The sequence below is a fragment of the Balaenoptera acutorostrata genome, chromosome 15, assembly GCF_949987535.1.
Source record: "Balaenoptera acutorostrata chromosome 15, mBalAcu1.1, whole genome shotgun sequence".
NCBI lineage: Eukaryota > Metazoa > Chordata > Mammalia > Artiodactyla > Balaenopteridae > Balaenoptera > Balaenoptera acutorostrata.
The window spans coordinates 29,070,566-29,091,762 of record NC_080078.1 but is presented as its reverse complement, the minus strand read 5'-3'; the positions used below and the strand labels follow the sequence as shown (position 1 = coordinate 29,091,762).

The 21,197-nt window shown below is 46.5% G+C and overlaps 1 protein-coding gene across 10 annotated transcripts in view; it reads left to right on the top strand.

Moving 5' to 3' along the window:
- SNX29 (sorting nexin 29) overlaps positions 1-21,197 on the top strand; it is a 559,610-nt gene that overhangs the window by 53,332 nt on the left and 485,081 nt on the right. For 9 of the 10 annotated variants that reach the window (XR_003623948.2, XR_003623947.2, XR_009005356.1 and 6 more), the window contains 4 exons: positions 9,365-9,545; positions 12,599-12,669; positions 13,848-14,096; positions 16,264-16,639. Coding sequence is in view for 7 of the 10 variants with exons in the window: in XM_057528881.1 (XP_057384864.1) it covers positions 9,365-9,545; positions 12,599-12,669; positions 13,848-14,096; positions 16,264-16,639 (877 nt within the window). In the remaining 3 variants the exon portion in view is untranslated. The remainder of the gene's footprint in view (positions 1-9,364; positions 9,546-12,598; positions 12,670-13,847; positions 14,097-16,263; positions 16,640-21,197) is intronic. The other variant, XM_007188378.2, reaches the window with a different exon arrangement.

Genomic DNA, 21,197 nt, shown 5'->3' with positions numbered 1-21,197 from the left:
GTGGTCAGGGACTGGCTCCGTCCTTGCTCACATTTGTAGCTCCAGTGTATTGCAAGGAGCCTGCAACTACGTTCAGGATAATGACTCAAGGACCCAGATGTCAGGTCATGCTGCTCATTCTCCTGGGATGCCAGACCCCACCCCCTTCCGTCTGTACATCCTCACAGTTGAAAGCAGGTGGTATTAATATACCCCCAACTGTAATATTAGAGAAACCTACTTCCTTGATCCTCAGGGGGGATTTTTGAAAGTGGTTGATTGCGTTTAACTCAAATTGCAAGTTATATTTTGCTTCACCGGGGCACCTTGGGTAACAATTTCATTTCTGTAGAGAATTGTTTGCAGAGGAAGCTGCATGTGCCGGGAGAACCCCAGGCCCATCCTTTTGATCGTGAGGGGAAGTCCACTCCCTCACCCTCCCATCCCTATCATGTTTTCAGTTCCCTCTTTGTGTTTCTCTGTTGAATTCGCAAACTTGCAAATCAGCTAGTTCTGGTGAAAGAGAGTTGGGAGGATGTCTGCCAAAAGGGCAGAGAAGACGTCCAGGGTGTCGATAAAAATGTTCAGCAGCTGGTGGGGAAGTGCTGGTCTTAGGGAGGGAGCCAGGGCCAGAGCGCTGTCCCCCACGGGCGAGGTGTTAACCCGTGAGTCACTGGATTTGGGCAATGTCCATAGGGTCCTGGGAGGGTTCTTGACTGCGGGAGTGGCTGAGGGCTTGGGCCAGTGGCCATTTATTAAAGGGGATGAAACTGTCCCAGCATATTAGGATTTGTTGTAGCCAGACTGATGCCTCTTGGCCAAAGGGGACCTCTGGCTGTTTCAGAGGTATTTAATCTTTTTTTTTTTTAAATGAATGAATTAATTTATTTTTGGCTGCGTTGGTTTTTTTTGTTGTTGTTGTTGTTGCTGTGTGTGGGCTTTCTCTAGCTGTGGCGAGCGGGAGCTACTCTTTGTTCGGTGCAAGGGTTTCTCATTGCAGTGGCTTGTCTTTGTTGCAGAGCACAGGCTCTAGGTGCACGGGCTTCAGTAGTAGTTGTGGCTCGCAGGCTCTAGAGCGCAGGCTCAGTAGTTGTGGCACACGGGCTTAGTTGCTCCGCGGCATGTGGGATCTTCCCGGACCAGGGCTTGAACCCACGTCCCCTGCATTGGCAGGCGGATTCTTAACCACTGCGCCACCAGGAAAGTCCCAGGTATTTAATCTTGATGTCCTGTAAATTAAGACTCAGACCTGGCCTCGGAGTTGTCAGTTTTGAGTTATTATCCAGCCTGTTGGTTCCATGGGTACTTTGCTTCGCTTCTGTCAGCATGAAAATGGCTCTTGCGCAGAGGATGGAGTATACCCCCAAAAGGAAACAGGGCACAGGTTTTAGCAGTGGTGGAGAAAGTTCCCACTTGTTCATAAGGGAGGTACCATAGCCCCTTGTGTCACGTGGGTGAAGGCCAGGTGTGCTCTGTTGAGGTGTTAGAGCTGGGAACTCAGCCTTCAGATGATCACAGGGGCCGGACAGCTGACAGAGATGAGTGAACCGGGCTGGTGAAGGGTGCCAGGGAGCAGTGGCACCTGAGAGTCACCTGGCCCCTGCAGAGCAGGCTGGGATGTGTAGTCAGTCTGTGGATTCAGGAGGAAGAGAGGATAGATTTGGATGAGCAGCTAGCAGTCTGCCACGGTGGAGCTTTACCTCTTCTCTGTAGAGTGGTCAGAGACACCTCTTCATGGGGACATTTGAATAGAGACCTAAGGAAGCGAAGGGATTAGCCATCCTGTTACTGGGGGAAGGAATCCCAGGCGGTTCAACAGGTTCAAAAGCGTGTAGCGGTCAGTCTCTTGTTTGCTCTCAAGTTGACTTCCTGCCCTTGCCCTGCAAACTCTATTTCCCGGGTCCCCTTGCCCATCATTTTAGTGGGAGGTGGTGATACGGTCAACAGGTGAGAGGAAGAAGGGAGCTGGAATATTTCTTCCTCCCAGCCCTGCTTCAGGGGGCATCTCTAGCCGTGGCTGTGCTTCCTTCATGGTCCTTGGAGGTCCCCCGTGGCTGCCGGTCAGGCCTTCCTCTTGTCCCCCCACTTTCCTCCTAGGTGCCTCTGCCACAGTCCAGCTGTTGCCCGCAACCCTGGTTACACCGCCTGGGAACACCTTTTGTTCCTCTGGCTTTAGGGATGGATTAGCTTTCTGACGTCAGTTATCTCTGGGTGCCCTCGTTATCTCCTGTTTGGCTTTCTGGCTCTTCCAAAAGCTCTGTAACAGATGTCCTGTTTGAAATTCCTTCAGTGGCCTAGCTGGCGTGGTTTCTGTTCTCATGGCTGGGTGGGCCCTGAGGTAGAGCAGGCTTGGCTGGTTGGAGGGGTGGCCAGGAGACCAGTGAGGCTGTTGGAGGGTGAGTGACAGGGAGAGTGGGACGAGGTGAAGTGGAGAGGTAGTGGGGAGCCCTGTCACGTCCGGGCAGTAAGTGGTAATGTATCCTCCTTTTCTTGCTTTATTTTTGTGATCTCCTTTCACCTCTACTGAGATAATTGGCACTTGTTCTGTAGAGTCAGTAGGGATGTTTAAGTTTAAATCTACTGAAGTCTTCCAAAGCAATCCAGCATCTCAGATCATTGTGCATTTATTCATTCTTTTTAAAAAAATTTTTGTTGGGGTATAGTTGATTTACAATGTTGCTTTAGTTTCAGGTGTACAGCAGAATGAATCTATATTCATTCTTTAAAAATGTATCACGTTCCGGGACTTCCCTGGTGGTCCAGTGGCTAAGACTCCATGCTCCCAATGCAGGGGGCACAGGTTCGATCCCTAGTTGGGGAACTACATCCCACATGCCACAACTAAAAGATCCTGCATGCTGCAACTAAACATCTTGCAAGCGGCAATGAAGATCCTGTGTGCCACAACTAAGACCCGATGCAGCTAAATAAATAAATATTTTAAAAAATGTATCAAGTTCTGAATTGTACACTTTAAAATGGTGAATTTTATAAGTGAATTTTACTACAGTAAAAAAAAACCTGGAAATGGCTAAGTTACCTTAAACTGGCAAGTTTTAGTTTTTTTCTGAGTGAAGGGAGTTTAAAAACTAACTGAAAGGAAATTTAATAGAGTTAATTTCAGTTGCAGAGAAATAAAGACAATTCCATCTTTACTAAAAAAAAAAAAGTATCAATGTAAAATGATGCAGCTACTGTGGAAAATAATTTGATGGTTTTTCAAAAAGTTAAACATAGAATTACCAAACGATCCAGCAATTCCACTCCTAGATGCATACCTAAAAAAATTGAAAGCAGGGACTCAGATACTTGCACACAAATATTCATAGCAGCATTATTCACAAAAGCCAGAAGGTAGAAACATCTCAAATGTCTAACAGCAGATGAATGGATAACAAAGTGTGGTATATACTATATATAATGGAATATTATTCAGCCATAAAGAGGAATGAAGTACTGCTGCCTACTATAACATGGATGAACCTTAGAAACATGCTAAGTGAAATTAACCAGTCACAAAAGGTCACGTGTTGTGTGATTCCACTTATATGTAGAATCTAGAATAGTCAAATTTGTAGAGACAGAAAGTATGTGGAATAGAGGTTACCAGGGGGTGTGGGACGGGAGAATGGGGGGGATTAGTGTTTAATGGCTATGAAGTTTCTGTTTGGGATGATGAAAAATTTCTGGAAATGGATAATGGTGATAGTTGCACGACCTTGTGAATGTACTTCATGTCACTGAATTATACACTGAAAAATGGTTAAAGTGGTAAACTTTATTATGTATGTTTTACCACAATTGAAGAAAGCAAAAAAAAAAAAAAAAGTCCCAAGTTTACATACTTCGTACAAGTCTTAATTATGTGTTCTTCATGGTTAAAGCACAGCCCCTGTGTTCTAGTTCCAGGAGGTGTCTTGTGGCTGGTTGGGTGATGGCCACGTGACAGAGCCACAGCCCCTCGTTGGAAACTCTGCTTTGCCCCTGCATTTGTGTCTTGTAGTCGGGCTCATGCAGATTGGGGTGTGACTGGGATTTGGGGGCACCTGCGCTCACCCAGGTCTCAGGCTGGAATATGGAAGCACTTGGTTTTGCCTTTTGTTCCTGGAATGGTTGATACGATGTATGGCTGATTCTGTTAGCTTCCTGCCTAGAATCCTTTCCCCTTTTCTTCTTTGGCTTAACAGAACCCTGATTTTGCTTGGGGCTGTGGGATGTCCTTCTCTAGGTCATGGCTCATGCGTGATTTAGCCAGTCTTGACATGTTCTCCACTCCCTTGTGCTTTTCTGGGGTAACTCATCCTTGCCTGAAAAAAGGGAGTGATAGAGCTGGCTTTATCTTTTTTTTTTTTTTAATTAATTAATTTATTTTTGGCTGCACTGCAGCATGTGGGATCTTAGTTCCCCGACCAGGGATCGAACCCCTGCCCCCTGCAGTGGAAGCGCGGAGTCCTAACCGCTGGACAACCATGGAATTCCCAAGAACTGACTTGCATCTTAACCTCTTTCTTCTGCTCCAATTGTGAATGTGAGGCCCAGAGTGTTGACAGTCCTCTGAGACAGCGAGGGTAGAGGGTAGAGATTCTGCCCATGACAGAGCCTTTGAACCAGCTGTCTACCTCCAGACTAAGTATTTAAGAAAAATAAGCCTTTCTTTGTTTACAAGGAGCCTAGGTCCTTGTAGTTGGGTTTTCTGTTTATTGTTGAGCAGTGCTTTTGTATGTGTGTTTATTTTTGAGGGATGCCATCGCCCCTTGAATGTGTGCAGGCATTGCTCAGGGCCTGCCATGTTCTCGGCCCCCAAAATGATTGTCAGATGGTTGAAGAACCTGCCCTAGCTCCCTGCATTAGGCTTCTTCTGGTTGCAAGTGACAGCCAAAGGGCACTTACTGACTGACGTAACCAAGGAAACTAGGGGTTGAGCTGGATCCAGTGGAGTAGCATCCCCTACATCTGTCCCTTGGTCTCTCCCAGTTCCGCTTCTCTCTGGGTTGGCATCTTTCCCAGGTGGGCTACTCTACCTGATAGGGGAAATGGACTCAGGAAGCGCCAGATTTACACGACAGTTATAGCTCCTACTTCTAGAACGGCGGTTGGCAAACTTCCTTAAGGGATCAGATAGTAAGTATTTTAGGCTTTGTGGGCCATAAGTTTCTGTAGCAATGTCCCAGCTCTGCCTTTGTAGCAGGAAAGCAGCCACAGATGACTTGTAAACAAATGGACGTGACTGTGTTCCAGTAAGACTTTATTTACAGGGCTTCCCTGGTGGCGCAGTGGTTAAGAATCTGCCTGGCAATGCAGGGGACACGGGTTCTAGCCCTGGTCTGGGAAGATCCCACGTGCCGCGGAGCAACTAAGCCCGTGCGCCACAACTGCTGAGCCTGCGCTCTAGAGCCCGCAAGCCACAACTACTGAGCCTGCGTGCCACCACAACTGAAGCCTGTGTGCCTAGAGCCCGTGCTCCACAACAAGAGGAGCCACCGCCATGAGAAGCCCATGTACCGCAACGAAGAGCAGCCCCCGCTCGCCGCACCTAGAGAAAATCCGCACAGCAACGAAGACCCAACACAGCCAAAAATAAATTTAAAAAAACACAAAAAGTTTATTTACAAAAAGAGGGGTGGGGATGCTGAATTTGGCCCTCGGGCCTTTGTTTGCTGACTTCAGTTCTGGAGGGAGACAAGGCTTCTCTTCTAGCAGTTCAGGCAGAAGTTGTGGGGAGGGCCCCGTGGTCCAGGGTGAGGCAGTGAAGTACTCACTTCAGCCACAGAATTTAAGGGAACACCAAAAGCTCAGCGATCAAGATAAATAATATTTTCATGCAATATTTTTAAAAAATCAAAATTAATACAGAAAAAAAATCCATCACACAAAGGTCATGCAAAAGTCACACAAAATATCAAACAGGACCAGGGTGAGGGGATGCTGAGTGAGGCAAGTTGAGGCACCCGCCCTACTGTGGCCAGCTGGTTGACTAGCTTGGGTTACCTGCCCACCCCTGTGGGAGGGAGAGTTTGGTAGTGCTAAAAGCAACTTCACAGGGAACCAAATGGAACACGGTTCCCCTAGGAAAGAGGGGTGCAGCTGCCAGAAGAAAGGGAAAGGGATGCCGTTTTCCTGCCTTGGTACTAAGCACTTCATATGCATGCTTTATTGTCTCATGTTTTTTCTCTCTTAGCAAACCTCAAAGGCAGGTAGTTCTCCCCATTTTACAGATGAGGAAAATGAAGGACAAACTATGTTGCCGAAGGTCAAGCAATGCCTGAACTAGAATTCGCGCCAGGGATTTTGCCCTCCAAAGTATGCATTCTTGAATTCTTGGCATCGATTAAAGTTGAGGCCTGTTAGAAGCTTTGCCAAAGGCCCCGTGCTTTCATCATCCTCTGTCAGCAGGTACCCCTAGGTAGCTCACCTCAGTGCCCCCTTCTTGGCTCTTGTTCTTGTCGGCAGACGGCTTTCAGGAGTTGGGGGAACCAGAAGCCCTCACCCACTTTTGGAATCAGCCTCTGGTTTAAAGCAACAAGAGATCAGTGTATATTCCCCAATTAAATTATGGACACTGCAAGTGTTAAGTGGCAGGTGAGCTGCGCTTTAAATGGACCACGTTAATTCTGGCAGTGGAAGCGGAGCCCTGCTGGGATAATCATGATCATCAGCAGCATCAATCAGGCAAGCTTTAGAAGGATTCTGTATCGGTAAGCAATTTGCGAAATTGAAAGGTGAAAGCACACTTTGAGGTGTTTCATGTGTACTCAGGGTCAGAGGGAGGTGACTGCAGTTTTCAGGAAAGACAATGCAAGTGAGAGTCACTTGATTGGAATCGTGATGGATGTACTGATGGTTGTCTGGTGGGTTACAAAACAAGTTTTTGGCTGGTCAGCCGGCCGGCCCAGAGTGGTACTCTCACCAAATTCTGAGAGAGGCTTCCAGTAGAAAGAAGGCTGTTTGCACTTGTGCGGTTTGGGCTGATCTAATGGGTTTCGGAAGGGGATTAGTTTGGCTTTTAGGGATTGAGACAGAAGGTATTCTGAGTAAACTGCCCTGCTGGTGGTTTTACCAATCGTTCCTGAGATGTTTATTCTAAATGATCTCAGAGGTTGACTTGATACACAGATGCATACACACACTGATGAGTACATACACATTTAGATGCTGTTAACAGAAAAAGGAAAAGAGGAAACAATATGAATGCTCTTGGATAAGAAGATAATTATTTAGCAAACAGTGGTTGGTCGTCATGGGCTGGACGTCCTGCTCAGTGTTCTACCCCCCTTTTCTCCAGTTACCCCAGTAACCCTAGGTGATTCTGTACTTTGGGGCTTACTTTAAGGGAGAGGAGTCTGAAGCTTAGCATGGTTGAGGGACCTGCCCAGGGTCCTTCCGCTGAAGACCTCCTCACATGTTGTCCTGCCTGATAGACTGGAAGCTTGTTAGGAAAGAGTCCTTCTTTTCTACCTGGCAGCCCATAGCCTCGTCCAGCTTGCGGCTACTGGGAAGAATGCAGTCTGTGCTACTTGAGCTGAACTGCAGTCTTAGAGTGAGCTTATCAACTTGCTGTCCAGTTTATGGAGATGTGTGTATTCACATCCTTCTGGAAGGAAGGTTCAAAGCTCTTGTCACCTTCTCAGAGGGGTCTGAGCCTCTTTAGCTCCTGGATTAGAATCCCCGTCTGGCAGCAGAGACTCAGCAGTTTCCCCCTCAGGATATCGAGCAGTTGTGAACATGATCCTTTTCAAGGAGGCGGAGCGCCCCTCACTTTGCAGGGCAGTGTGATGAAGTGGTTTGCAGGGAGACAGCTCTGAGGTCCCTTTCTGCTGGACCACTTATAACCGTGTGTCACTGGGCCAGTTACTTCACTTGCCTGGGCCTCAGCCTTGTCTTTGACATGGAGATGGCCTTGGTGGTTGTGAGGACTGAGGTCGGATGGAAAGTGTTGGGTGCAATGGCTGGCACGTAGTTAATGCTCAATAAGTAGTAGCGGCTATCGCTGTTGTTGCCGTTACTATTGGCAGCATTGAAAAGTGTTGATGAACTGTCCTTAAGTAAAGAAGGTTGGTTACAAAATTAGGTATACACTGGAATTACACCTATGAAAAACATCTGTGTGCATGTGGACAAAAAAAGCAGGATGTGAGGCGACGCGATGACTATTTTATGGATAAAAACAAACTTCTTAGCTTTCCTTAAAGCCTTAAATCTGCTCAGACCTATGGAAATCTCCCCTAAGGAACCAGAAACAAGGACAGTGAGTTATGTACAGGGATGGTCAAAGCATTATACAGGGAAAATTGGCATTATATTATGTTCCCAGGAGTCCTGAAATAAATTGTGTTTAACTGGGGAGCCATCAAAAATCATGTTCTCAGAGATCTTTACATGTTACAGGAAAATGTTCATGATCTAGACAAGAAAAGAAACAAGTCAGGATACAAAGCTACGTGTGTGTGTATTTATATACACACACACATACGTACATATACATATACAACACACAATGTGATGGTGTATTAATTTCTTACGGCTGCTCTAACAAATTACCACAAAGTTCGTGGCTTAAAACAACACAAACTAATTTTCTTATAGTTATGGAGGGCAGAAGTCCAAAGTCAGTTTCACTGGGCTAAAGTCAAGGTGATGGCAGGGCTGGTTCCTTCTGGAGGCTCCAGGGCAGGATCCGTTCCTTGCCTCTTCCGGCTTCTGGCGGCTTCTGGCGGCTTCTGGCGGCTTCTGGCATTCCTTGGCTGTGGCCGTATCACTCCAGGCTATGCTTCCCTGGTCATGGCACTACCTTCTCTTCTGCATCAGCTCTCCTTCCCCCTCCCTCTTTTAAAGACACTTGTGATTATGTCAGGCCCCCAGAGACTACCCAGGATAATCTCCCCATTTCCAGATCCTTACAGGGGTCATTCCGCTGTAAGGACACACCTGCACACCTGTAATGACATGACCTGTCACACCTGCAAAGTCTCTTTTGCTGTAAAAGGTAACGTGCACAGGTTCCAGGGAGTAGGATATGGCTATCTTTGGGGGTCATAATTCAGCTATCACAGATGTCAATTTTGTATAAAAAAGCAAAGTGCAGGCAAAAAGACTAACTTGAAAATGTTAATGTTGGTCACCTCTGGATGGTGGATGGGGGGTTCATTTTTATTTTCAATATACTCTCGGGTATCTTCCTTTTTGGTGCTAAGAAGTAACTGTTTTACAACCCTCAAAACTGCCCATGGACATATATACAATTCTTTTTTTTTTTTTTTTCTTAATATTCTTCTCCATTATGGTAAATCAACTATACTTCGATACAAAAAACAAAACCAAAAACTGCCCAAGGGTGTTCCTCTTCAGACGATGCACGCCCCACAGTGCGGTCCCACTGTCTCCGCAGAGCCCGTGTTCTGGTTCTATGTGAAGGAGGTCCTCAGCAAGCATGAGCTGCAGCGCTTCTACGCCTTGCACCACATCGCCTCGGACGTGGGCCGCGGCCGCGCCTGGCTGCGCTGCGCCCTCAACGAACACTCCCTGGAGCGCTACCTGCACATGCTCCTGGCCGACCACAGCAGGCTCAGGTACCCCAGAGGGGCTCGGGGAGGGGGTGCGCCGAGGGGTGACCATTGTAGTGTCTGCCCGCCTGCATCTGGGGTGGCTGGGTTCCCCTCTTCTGGCCCCAGCTTGTCCAGCTGTGCTGTGGGGACAGTCGACCAGAGACTAAATGAGGATGCCTGTAAAGGGCTCCCTTGGCGTGACAGCTGCATGCAGCAAGCACTCAATAGATGCTTGTGATTATTAAGGCCTGGGGTGTGGAGAGAGCTGTTGTCTTAGGACACAGCCTGCGCCCCACTTGCTGGAATTTTAATCTGGGTTTCTTTCGGATTCAGAATTTCTTTCTCTTTAGATGTTGGGTGTTCAGTGCCCAGTTTCATGTTGTGTCTCACCTTGCGTGCTGTGTACTGTACAGCTCCTTCTGGTTTTTTTGAGGTTAATCAACCCCAAACTGATGGAAAGAAATAGGGAAGTTTTAAGTTGGCGAGAGAAGTCATTTGTTATTATAAAACAACATCTCGTTTTATTTTGTTTTCTTTTTTTCTTGATCATAAAGTTCACTCTGTCAGTTAGTATAGGCCAGGTTATGCTGCCATAACAAGCATCGTATAAACCTCATTGGCTTGAGACAGCCGCGTTCATTTCTTCCCCCTGCTGCATGTCTGTCATGGGTGGGAGGTCTCATCTCAGGGATCCAGGCTGACAGAGGCTCCGTCTCTACATACGCTTTCCTGATTGCCAAGGCAGGACAAGGGACTGCGGCTGAGCGAAGCTCTGGCTCTTAAAGCCTCTGCCCGCCGTGATGCTCACTCCCACTCATACTTCATTGGCCAGCAAGTTACACGGCCACAGGCAAGCTCAGCAGGGTGGGTGAGGTACGGTTATCCCACAGCCGTGGGGAGACGGCACTGAATATGCATCAGCGATAGTACAGTCAGCCATCTTCCCTTCAGAAACATTTGACGATGCTGTAGAACCCTCTGGGACAAAACTTAAATCACTCATAAATTACACAGACAAAACTCTGCTAACATGTTGCTATTTTTTCTGTCATTTTGCTTGTATGCTGGTGTTTGTGACCTCTTTCTCCTCTCCCTGTCTTCCTCTCTCTGTCCCTTTCTCTCTCTCTCTCTCTCGCTGTTATTTTCCCTCTGAGAAGGGTGGACTAGACATGTTGTTTTGTGTTACCTGATGATGCAAAGGAACAGTGATCCATTCTGCCCTGGTCCCTTGAATAACTTCCACATCAGCCCAGATCCTCAACAATGAAATGTCAGTTAATTCATTAAGCTGGCGTTTCCTTAGTGCCGTGCTGCATTCCCGTGATTTCACATCTTGCTGTGCATTCCCCGGCTCAGGTCTCCTCTTCTGTTTCTTCCGTTGCTTGTGGTCACCTCTCTACCAGTAGTTTGCTAGGTGTTCTGGGATTGTGCACTAAGGCTGTTAAAGATACCCTTGAAGTTCTTCTATTGATGTTGCTTGTGGTACCTTGTCCAGTTGTGTGTTCAGACCCTGTGGATATGAAATGGTAGGGATGGGGCCCAGAACGACTGGCATCAGCTGCACTTGTGTGCTGCTTAGGGTCTGAGTTGGGAGGCTGCGAATGTCTGTGTGTACATCCGAGCATTAACCAGCTTTCATTAAGGAGAACATACGCATGTTTCTTATAATAGTTTTTTTTTTTTTTTTTTTTTTTGTGAAGCTCTTTCCAGCAGATCATTTACAAGTGCAGTCTGCCCTCTCTATCCCCAGGTTCTGCATCTGTGGTCTCAGCCAACCGTGGATTGAGTACTGTGTTTAAGATCTGTGGTTGGTGGAATCCATGGATGCAGAACCTGCAGATTTGGAGAGCCAATTGTACTACACTATTTTATATAAGCATCTGCAAGTTTTGGTATCCGAAGTGGGTCCTGGAACCAATCCCCCATGGATACCAAGGGACAGCTGTAGTTCAGAGTTGTGCTCTCATTGTCAAGGTTGAATGTAACAGTGAGCAGTTGAAATGAATCAGCTGTTAAGAATCAAAGTTGAACTTACCTGAATCACTAGCCACTCTAACTTGATGTGGGAAAACCAAATTCATTCACATGCGTGAAAACTGGCTCCAATTTGTAAAGAATCACAAATTTGGGAATCAGAGGTCTAGTTGCAGTGCCAGCTTGAACATGTAGTCTGTGCTTCCACTGACATTTTTGCCAGGTTGAGTATGTTGAAAATGATGTGTTTCTTTTCTCTTTCTGTTAGTTGTATTCAGTCACTTCAGCAGTTATGTATCCGGTCTCTTGCTGAACTCCAGGTCACCCGTCACTGACTGTACTTCAGTGAAATTGGGCTTTGACTCCGTTAGTTTAGAGTTCTCTGACCTGGCCGGGAAGTCTGGGGGGTGAGGATATTTGCTTGTTATTGCTTAACCGGGGGTCGGATAAAGAGCTGGGGATTGAGGCTGGGAGACCTGCTTTGGAGCCCTGGCTGTACCATTTATTGCTGAATGACCTTGAACAATGGAATGACCTGTAGGCCTTTCTGTCCCCCTCCTCCCCCACTGCTGTTTAGATTTGTGGGCCTTTTTAGCTTCCCAGCCCTTTCCAGGGGTAACTTGGCTTTTGGGCTGCAGCCCAAGCTGGTGTTATATACAAATGCTCTGGTTGATGGAGCCATGGAACTATAATTTCTTACTGAAATTGTCTCTTCTTGTATTAACCCAATCAGAGGGGCCCTGTGGGCCGGCTTGGATTTCCTGTCTGTCTCTTAGAGACATAGCTTGAGTGGAAGTCACCCCTCTGTTTGTCCCCTTCTCCTTTTCTGCTTCAGAAATACCACGTGTACATCTCATGCCTATCTCAGTACTTTCAAGCTCAGGGGACTCTGAAGATCTCAGGGGACCAGTGAGGAAGTTGTAGGATATATGCGCGCAATCCTTTGTTTATAACCAGAAGCCTCAGCCCAGCAGAGACCTCGTGTATCCACTCTGGGATAACCAGGCATGGATCGTCCAGGGAGCCATATGTGGGAATTGTTTGGCTGACAGATGCCGAGAACCACTGTTCAGAGTTTTTCCCCTCTCTTTTCCAATTTGCAGCACTTTTTATGAAGACTGGGCTTTTGTGATGGATGAAGAAAGGTCTAGCATGCTTCCTACCATGGCAGCGGGTAAGCCTGGCCAGGGCCAAGGGCGGGGGCTCCTGTGAAGCTTGGTGAGCAGAGGAGGCTGCCTGGGAGTGAATTTATAACTCCAAGGGATGCTCTGCTTTTCCCTGTCCTCACCGAATTAATGAGTCACTTGCCACTGTCCTTCCTTCAGTGGTGATGAGCAATTGAGTCCATTTATCTAGAATTTGATACCCTGGCTGGGAAAGCATGGGGTTGAGGGGTTTTGGCCGTGGCTTTGCAAGTGTAATATAAAGATCCAGGGAACTGGAGGAGGAGACCTGCCTTTGAAGCCTGGCTCTGCCCCTGTCTGGCAGGTGGCCTGGGGCAGATCCTGTGAGCTTTTTTACCTTTACTTTTCTCTTCTGTGACGTGGGAATCCTGATAGCATGGCAGTCACCTGTATAGGGTTGTGAGAGAATGAGATGTGAGAAAGAGTCAAGTACATGATTTGTTACCATGAAAGCCCTGCACTGATGCTAGTTGATGAATTGTTAAATTGTTTAACATTTGACTGTCACTCAAAGGGTAAAGTGGGTAACTTGCTTCTTTCTTCCACATCCTTTGTTGCCTCCTTTTTCTCTCTTCCCTCAAAGTTTACACTGAGTCCCACCTACTGAGAGTTATGTTATTAGGCTTGTCCATTGATGAGGAAAAGTCAGGTGACCATGATGTCCTGTGTGGGCCATAGGAGACCAGGGCAAGTTTTTGCCGAAAGTGATATTGGTAATGATATTGGTACACATTTTTTGATTGCTTACTGAGCTGTTTTCGATGGGTGATGGTCTTTAATACTCTGGAAGGGATGCTGCTGTCCCCCTGTTATAGATAAGGAAACTGAAGCTCAGAGGTCGTGAATGGCTTGACCAAGGTCTCAGAGCATGTAAGTGGCAGTGCTGGGATTCAACCCAGGCAGTCCGACCCCAGAACTTACTCCTTAACCTCCCCACGGTTGACTTCTTATTTGCATTTGTCTTCCTGATGGATAGGGAGAGAATTTGGAAAGACTCAACTCCAGTGATAGCGGGTGTCTCCTGACCCCAGTTTTGTGGGTGGTTTTTATCACCATTTGAGACGAGTGTGTACCCTCTTGAGTACTCTAACGTCTGCAGCTTGTTTATCGTGTTGGAGTGTGACCGTTGAACAGCAGACACACCAGGCTCTTCCCTTTTTGGGGGCAGGTCTGAACTCCATACTCTTCGCGATTAACATCGACAACAAGGATTTAAACGGGCAGAGTAAGTTTGCTCCCACCGTCTCGGACCTCTTGAAGGAATCCACGCAGAATGTGACCTCCTTGCTGAAGGAATCCACGCAAGGAGTGAGCAGCCTTTTCAGGGAGATCACGGCATCCTCGGCTGTCTCCATCCTCATCAGGCCTGAGCAGGAGACTGACCCCCTGCCCGTCGTGTCCAAGCACGTCAGTGCCGGTGAGCGAGAACGGGGAAGGACATAGGGTTGGGTGAGGATGATAGATTGTGTCATCTGAAAGCGCCAAGGGGAGTGAAATCTGATGCACTTGGATTTTCAGTTCATGTTTGTGTTTATCTTTTTAATTTTTTTTTTTTGGCTGCACCGTGTGGCATGCAGGGTCTTAGTTCCCTGACCAGGGATTGAACCTGTGCCCCCTGCAGTGAAAGCATGGAGTCCTAACAACTGGACCACCAGGGAAGTCCCCATGTGTTTATCTTTCTTACCCTTACTCACTTGGAAAGGGATCTGAGAGCCTTCCTGAGATGTGAAGATGATAGAGTAACCAAGCCAACAGCTCAGTCAGAGCAAACTGAAAGGGAGGGTGTGATGGTCACGTGAAGCCAGAGGAAGTTGATCTTCATTCCTTTATTCCTTCATCCACTCTTTTCTTTAATTATCCTTCTGGTAAGTGGGGTGAAAGCCCAGCTCAGGGTACTATAGAGAATGTATACTGTTGGGGGGATGACATTTAAGTGGGGGCTGGGGGAAGGGAGGAATTGGTCAGCTTTGACTCTAGGCTGTGAGGAGGCAAAGGAAAGTTGATTCAGTTCTGATCAATTTTGTGAGAAGTTTACAATACCCCTTGAACTTTCTGGGACATCCAGAATTTTGCAACAGCAAAATTGGAAATTTTGGGTATAAGGGCTTAATCCTGGTATTATCAAATCCCTTAAACAAAGCAGTAATCATGGTCATCCCTTTGGAATTATCCATGATGGTAGAGACTTAGAATCCCATGGAGTCTTTGGTGCACACTGGTTTTATCTGTCTTGCCCTCTGTTTCTCGAGCAGAGACCCCATGCGAATGACATAGGAACAGGACTGTTGATAACTTTGTGTACCAGAGATGCTGGAATTTGCATACTCAAAGGAGTATCTTGGGAATTCCCTGGCAGTCCAGTAGTTAAGACTCCGTGCTTCCACTGCAGGGGGTGCGGGTTTGATCCCTGGTCGGGGAACTAGGATCCAGCATGCCATGCAGCATGGACAAAAAAAAAAAACAAACAACAAAAAACCAAAAAAAAAAAACTGGCCAAAGGAGTACCTTTTCTATCTATTTTGGGAACCTGCTTTTGACACTGTCTCAGAGTTTGGACACACTGGTGAAGCATCACCACGTCACACCTTGGTTTAGACGGATTTGACTTTTTGGAATTGGCTCCAAAGTGCCTCACACCCAAGGTTGATGATTAAGATGGGTGAACAACTGGCTCATCTAAGTGCTGGTCACCAAGGCAGTCTTGACCTTCTGTTTCAGTTAGCCTTTGCTGTGTAACAAACAGCTCCAAAATGTAGTGGCTTAAAACAAACAACCACAATTTATTATTTTTTTTATGATTCTGTGGGTTGGCAGGATGGTTCTTCTGGTGGTTTCACCTGGGATCCCTCTTGGGGCTTCATTCAGCTGGTGACTGAGCTGGAAGATTCAAGATGGCCCCACTCATGCACCTGGAGTTGGTGCTGACTCTTGGCTGGGGCATCTCAGTTTCCCCCAACACGGTCTCTCATTCTCCAGTAAGCTAGACCAGCTTCTTCCGCGGTCATTTCAGGGCAGCATTCCATGAGGGTAATGCCTAGGCTCTAGAACTCACACACTGTTATTTCTGCCACATTCTGTTCTTAAAAGCAGAGCGCTAAGTCAGCCTAGATTCCAGAGGGTGGAGAAATAGATAGCACCCTTGATGGGGGACAGCAAAGCCCCACTGTAAAGGGGCATCATGCTGGGCTGGGAGGAATTGTGGCTGTTAAACAGTCGACTACAATCCCCAAACTGATTTTCTTGGTCTCATCTCCCAGCCATGAGAGTATCTTCCAAAGTGAAGCAATACAAATCATTTCAATAATGATTCACCCTTTTAATCAAAGTGCTTGGAAGGATTGCTTAGAAGGAATGATTGTAATATATGCTCTATGGCATATATGTTCACATCAGAAGTAGAGGCTCACATCCAGTTTGCTTGGTCTCCTGTAGACAAATTTTTTTTCCAAGGGTTAAAAGAAATCTGAGTTTATCTCAGATTTATGTTTTAGTAGAATAGTAGAGATTTTCCACAGTCTAGAGACAGGATGGCTCCATCATCGCTTTACCTTCCCTGCTTTTTCTTATCTCATATCTTTTGCCAGATGCCAAATGTAAAAGGGAGAGGAAGAAGAAAAAGAAGGTGACCAACATCATCTCGTTTGATGACGAGGAAGACGAGCAGAGCTCCGGGGATGTTTCTAAGAAGATCCCTGGGGCGGGGGAAAGCTCGGAGGAGAACTCCGACCGCTCCTCGGTCAGTATCATGACGGCCTTTGAAAGCCCCTTTGGGCCAAATTCCAATGGAAGTCAGAGCAGCAACTCATGGAAAATCGATTCTCTGTCTTTGAACGGGGAGTTTGGGTACCAGAAGCTCGATGTGAAAAGCATCGATGATGAAGACGTGGATGAGAATGAGGACGACGTGTACGGGAGCACACCTGGGAAGAAGTGCCCGGGCCACTCGGAGTCGCTGGAGAAGTAAGTTCTGCTCAAGCTTCTGAGGAAGGGTGGCTGGCTCTTTCTGTAGTATTAGGTGAAATTAGACTGCAAGTTTTCTGTTTGTTTGGGGCATCACTCATTTTTCAGATCTTGATTTCAGAAGAAGGAGCATGAGCTTGCCCCACTCCTGAGAACAAAGGGGAAGGGAGCATATATACTATTTGAAGGTACTTACTGCAAAGTTGGCGTCAAGATGTAGGCCTTGAAATTCTTGCTTTATGTCTGTGTCTTTCACTTTTGTTGCTTGGATTTTGCTTGCATCTCTTACTTGCCACTAGCCCAGGAAGCTCAGGGGAGAGGCAGGGTATTCTAGAGAATAGTCTCCGGCTGGTAATTTCTGTGTTTATTTGCAGGGGTGTGAACGGCAGTAACTGGCCTGCACTCGCCACCTTAACACTGGAGCTGCGGTACATTTTATACCTGCAGGAGGGGCTTGGTGCAAGTGAAGGCGTAAAACAGAAAAGCATAGTTAGGAGCTTGGATCTTAGAATCAAGACAACCTGGGTTCTCATTTACTAGCTGCGTGGCTTAGGTTAGACTAGGATGGACGAGTTTCTTCACCTCCCAGAGCTTCAGGCCTCACGTGAGACGGAGGAGAAAAACAGCATCTGCTTTGTAGAAAGAGTTGTTGTCCAGTTAATGGGGCCCTGCGTGTTGGGCCTTGGGCACTGGTGCTGGCACGTCAAGAAAGAATGCAGGCAGCTGTGACTGCTTTACACTGTAACTCTTGTAATAATTCCTGTGCTTGGTCTTACTCTTTTTTTTTTATTTATTTTTTATTTTTATTTATTTATTTACTTATGGCTGTGTTGGGTCTTCGTTTCTGTGCGAGGGCTTCCTCCCGTTGCGGCAAGCGGGGGCCACTCTTCATCGCGGTGCGCGGGCCTCTCACCATCGCGGCCTCTCTTGTTGCGGAGCACAGGCTCCAGACGCGCAGGCTCAGTAATTGTGGCTCACGGGCCCAGTTGCTCCGCGGCACGTGGGATCTTCCCGGACCAGGGCTCGAACCCGTGTCCCCTGCATTGGCAGGCAGATTCTCAACCGCTGCGCCACCAGGGAAGCCCGGTCTTACTCTTAATGCCGAATAAACTAGTGACCTCTTCACCTGAGTTCTGTAGTGTGCAGTGCAACCCTAGTCACGGCTGGCTTCAAAACCAGCCCGTGAAAGTGTAAAATGAAGACCCCGAGACCCCCTGGTGCGGTGGAGGGGCACAGTGTGCCCCTAGCCCGAAGCTTTGCACGTCCATGTGTTGAATTGGAGTTTTCTTTCCTTTCTCATGAGACTTTCCCTGTTTTTGTCTTTGATTTTTACTCTCATCCTCATTCACATGCATGCCCATGTTAGTAGCATTACCTTGTCGATCATCTGGGACAGGCCAGATGAGGCAAGCTGCAGATTCACTGTATCCTAATTCTTAGAGCTGCCCTGGGGGGTTTGTGGGTGTCAACCCCACCTGATGGATGAAAGACCAGTTTCTTTAGTTAAGATTTGTCAAACCAGTGGGAAGAACTGGAATTAAGGTTAGGTTGTGCTGTGTTCCAAAGCTTATATGTACTGTCAGATATTTTCCATGTTTCTACATAGCCATGAATCTCGATTGGTTGATATTCGGTCAGATCAATGTCATGATTTGCTGACGGTTCCCCTGTTGTTGAGTATTTAGGTTGTTGGCATTGTTTTTGTTTTTTGTCATCAGCCATTCTGAAATGAACATTTTCGTGCACAAGGCTTTTTTCTCCTACTAAAGTACGTTAGGGTAGCTTCCCTCCAGCATTGTTCTTGCTTACTGTGTATGAATGATTTTGTACCTGCATCCAGTCTTGTGACCCGCTATATTAGGGTTCTCCAGAAAAACAGAACCAATAATGTGTGTGTGTGTGTGTTTCTTGTATGTATGTATGTATGTATGTATTTATCTAGAGAGATTTATCTTAAGGAATTGGCTCATGTGATTGTGGAACTTGACAAGTCCAAAATCTGCAAGGTAGGCTGGCAGGCTGGAGACCCAGGGAAGAATTGCAATTTGAGTCTGAAGACAGTGTGCTGGCAGAATTTCTTCTTCTTTGGGGGAAGCTCAGTCTTTTTCTGTTAAGGCCTTCAACTGATTGGATGAGGCCCACCCAAATTATGGAGGGTGATCTGCTTTATTCGAAGTCTCCTGTCTTAAATTTTAATCTCATCAAGACAAATACCTGTACAGAAACATCAAGAATAATGTTTGATCAAATATCTGGGTACCACGGCCTAGCCAAGCTGACACATAACCATCACACCTGCCTGCAGTTCTTCCTCTGGGCCTTTTAGGAAATGCCATTTGCATTCTCTGTCTCTGTAGGTGAGTGCATCTCTGAGTTGATTCACTCCACGAATCAGTTTTTTGGCCTCAAACACAGTCATTTCTCTTCCTACTGGACGGGTGCCATTGAGGGGAGGCTGGAGCTGGGAGGCCAGCTTGCGAGCCAGGATAGCGGCCAGCATTGTGATGTGTGAAACACAAAACAGTGCAGGGTGACCTTTACAGGGCCTGGGCCCTTTGAGGCCATTGGGCCCCCTGTGGGTTACGGACAGCCACTCCCTGGCATAAAGAGGGGATCCTGAGTGAGCATTCTGCAGAGCCTCTTGGGGAAAGAGAGAGAAATGATGAGATGGCCTACTGAGTGATACTTTCATTTTGCTTCTAAGCTAATATTCACGTGAAAGGTCTAGGATCCTGGAGGGGCCAGAACTTTAAAAGTTTAATAGCACAGCCATGTTTGTGGGAGGAAGGGGGCCAGGCTGGGAGAAGCACATGGTGGGTTGCAGTGGCCTTTGGCAAAGTCGAATGCTCTGATGGTCTTTTAGATGCTCTGTTGGCCAAAAATCGGGTTTACACCTCTACTTGCTGGCAGTTAAACCACTTCTTTGATGACTGAGGAAAAATGTCCGATGACTGAGGAAAAATCTTGTCCCTCCTACCTCAGTATTTTATATTATTTTATTTTTTTTTAACATTGCTTTACAATGGTATGTTAGTTTCTGCTTTATAACAAAGTGAATCAACTATACATATACATATATCCCCATATCCCCTTCCTCTTGCGTCTCCCTCCCACCCTCCCTCCCTCCCTATCCTACCCCTCTAGGTGGTCACAAAGCACCGAGCTGATCTCCCTGTGCTATGCGGCTGCTTCCCACTAGCTATCTATCTTACATTTAGTAGTGTATATATGTCCATGCCACTCTCTCACTTCTTCCCAGCTTACCCTTCCCCCTCCCCGTGTCCTCAAGTCCATTCTCTACATCTGTGTCTTTATTCCTGTCCAGCCCCTAGGTTCTTCAGAACCATTTTTTTTTAGACTCCATATATATGTATTAGCATACGGTATTTGTTTTTCTCTTTCTGACTTACTTCACTCTGTATGACAGACTCTAGGTCCATCCACCTCACTACAAATAACTCAAGTTCGTTTCTTTTTATGGCTGAGTAATACTCCATTGTATATATGTGCCACATCTTCTTTATCCATTCATCTGTCAGTGGACACCTAGGTTGCTTCCATGTCCTGGCTATTGTAAATAGAGCTGCAATGAACATTGTGGTACATGACTCTTTTTGAATTATGGTTTTCTCAGGGTATATGCCCAGTAGTGGGATTGCTGGGTCATATGGTGGTTCTGTTTTTAGTTTTTTAACTACCTCAGTATTTATAAGTGTTGACCTTGCTTTTGTTTTTTTCTTAAAGTATTTATTTATTTATTTATTTATTGGCCGCACCAGGTGGCAAGCGGGATCTTAGTTCCCCAACCAGGGATCGAACCCGCGCTCCCTGCAGTGGAAGCACAGAGGCTTAACCACTGGACTGCCGGGGAAGTCCCTGTTTTTTTCTTAAAAGAGGATATAATATCTTTATCATAGAAAGGGGTTTTCCTGTCACTTTATGTGTGTTGCATGACACCAACAGGGCAGTGGGGTGAAAATATAGTTCAAAAAGAATTACAAACATGAAAAAGGTTGCACTTCACCAGCAATTAAGCAAGCGCAAAGCAAAACCAGACACTGTATTTTGCCCATCGTTTTCGTCAAGATTTAAAAAGAGAACTGGGTGAAGCACCCTGCCTGGAAGGCTTGCCCTCAATGTGACCTCAATGCTTGGAATCTTCCAGACACATAGTAGACGTTAACTGTGGAATAATGATGAGGCATGGCTGGTGCTAGGGTCATCCTGATAGAGTGCTGGTCATGTCCACAGCCCTTGGGGAAAACAGTTTGGCACAATGTCAGGAGCCTTAAAAATGTTTATCCCCCTTGATTTAGTAATTCCACTGCTGGGAAGCTACCCTGAGGACCAGCCTCAGGAAAAAGGTTGCTGCATCTAGATACCAACATGCTAATTTAGAAAAGCTAAACAATGAACCCGACGAAAATGTGCAACCACAGAGGAGCAGTTAACAGTGGAATATTTTGTAGTTTAAATCTTAAAATCTTAATGTTCTGGATCTTAAACATCTTAAATGACATCTAAGAGTATCTAAGTAGTATGAAGATGAAATTATGAA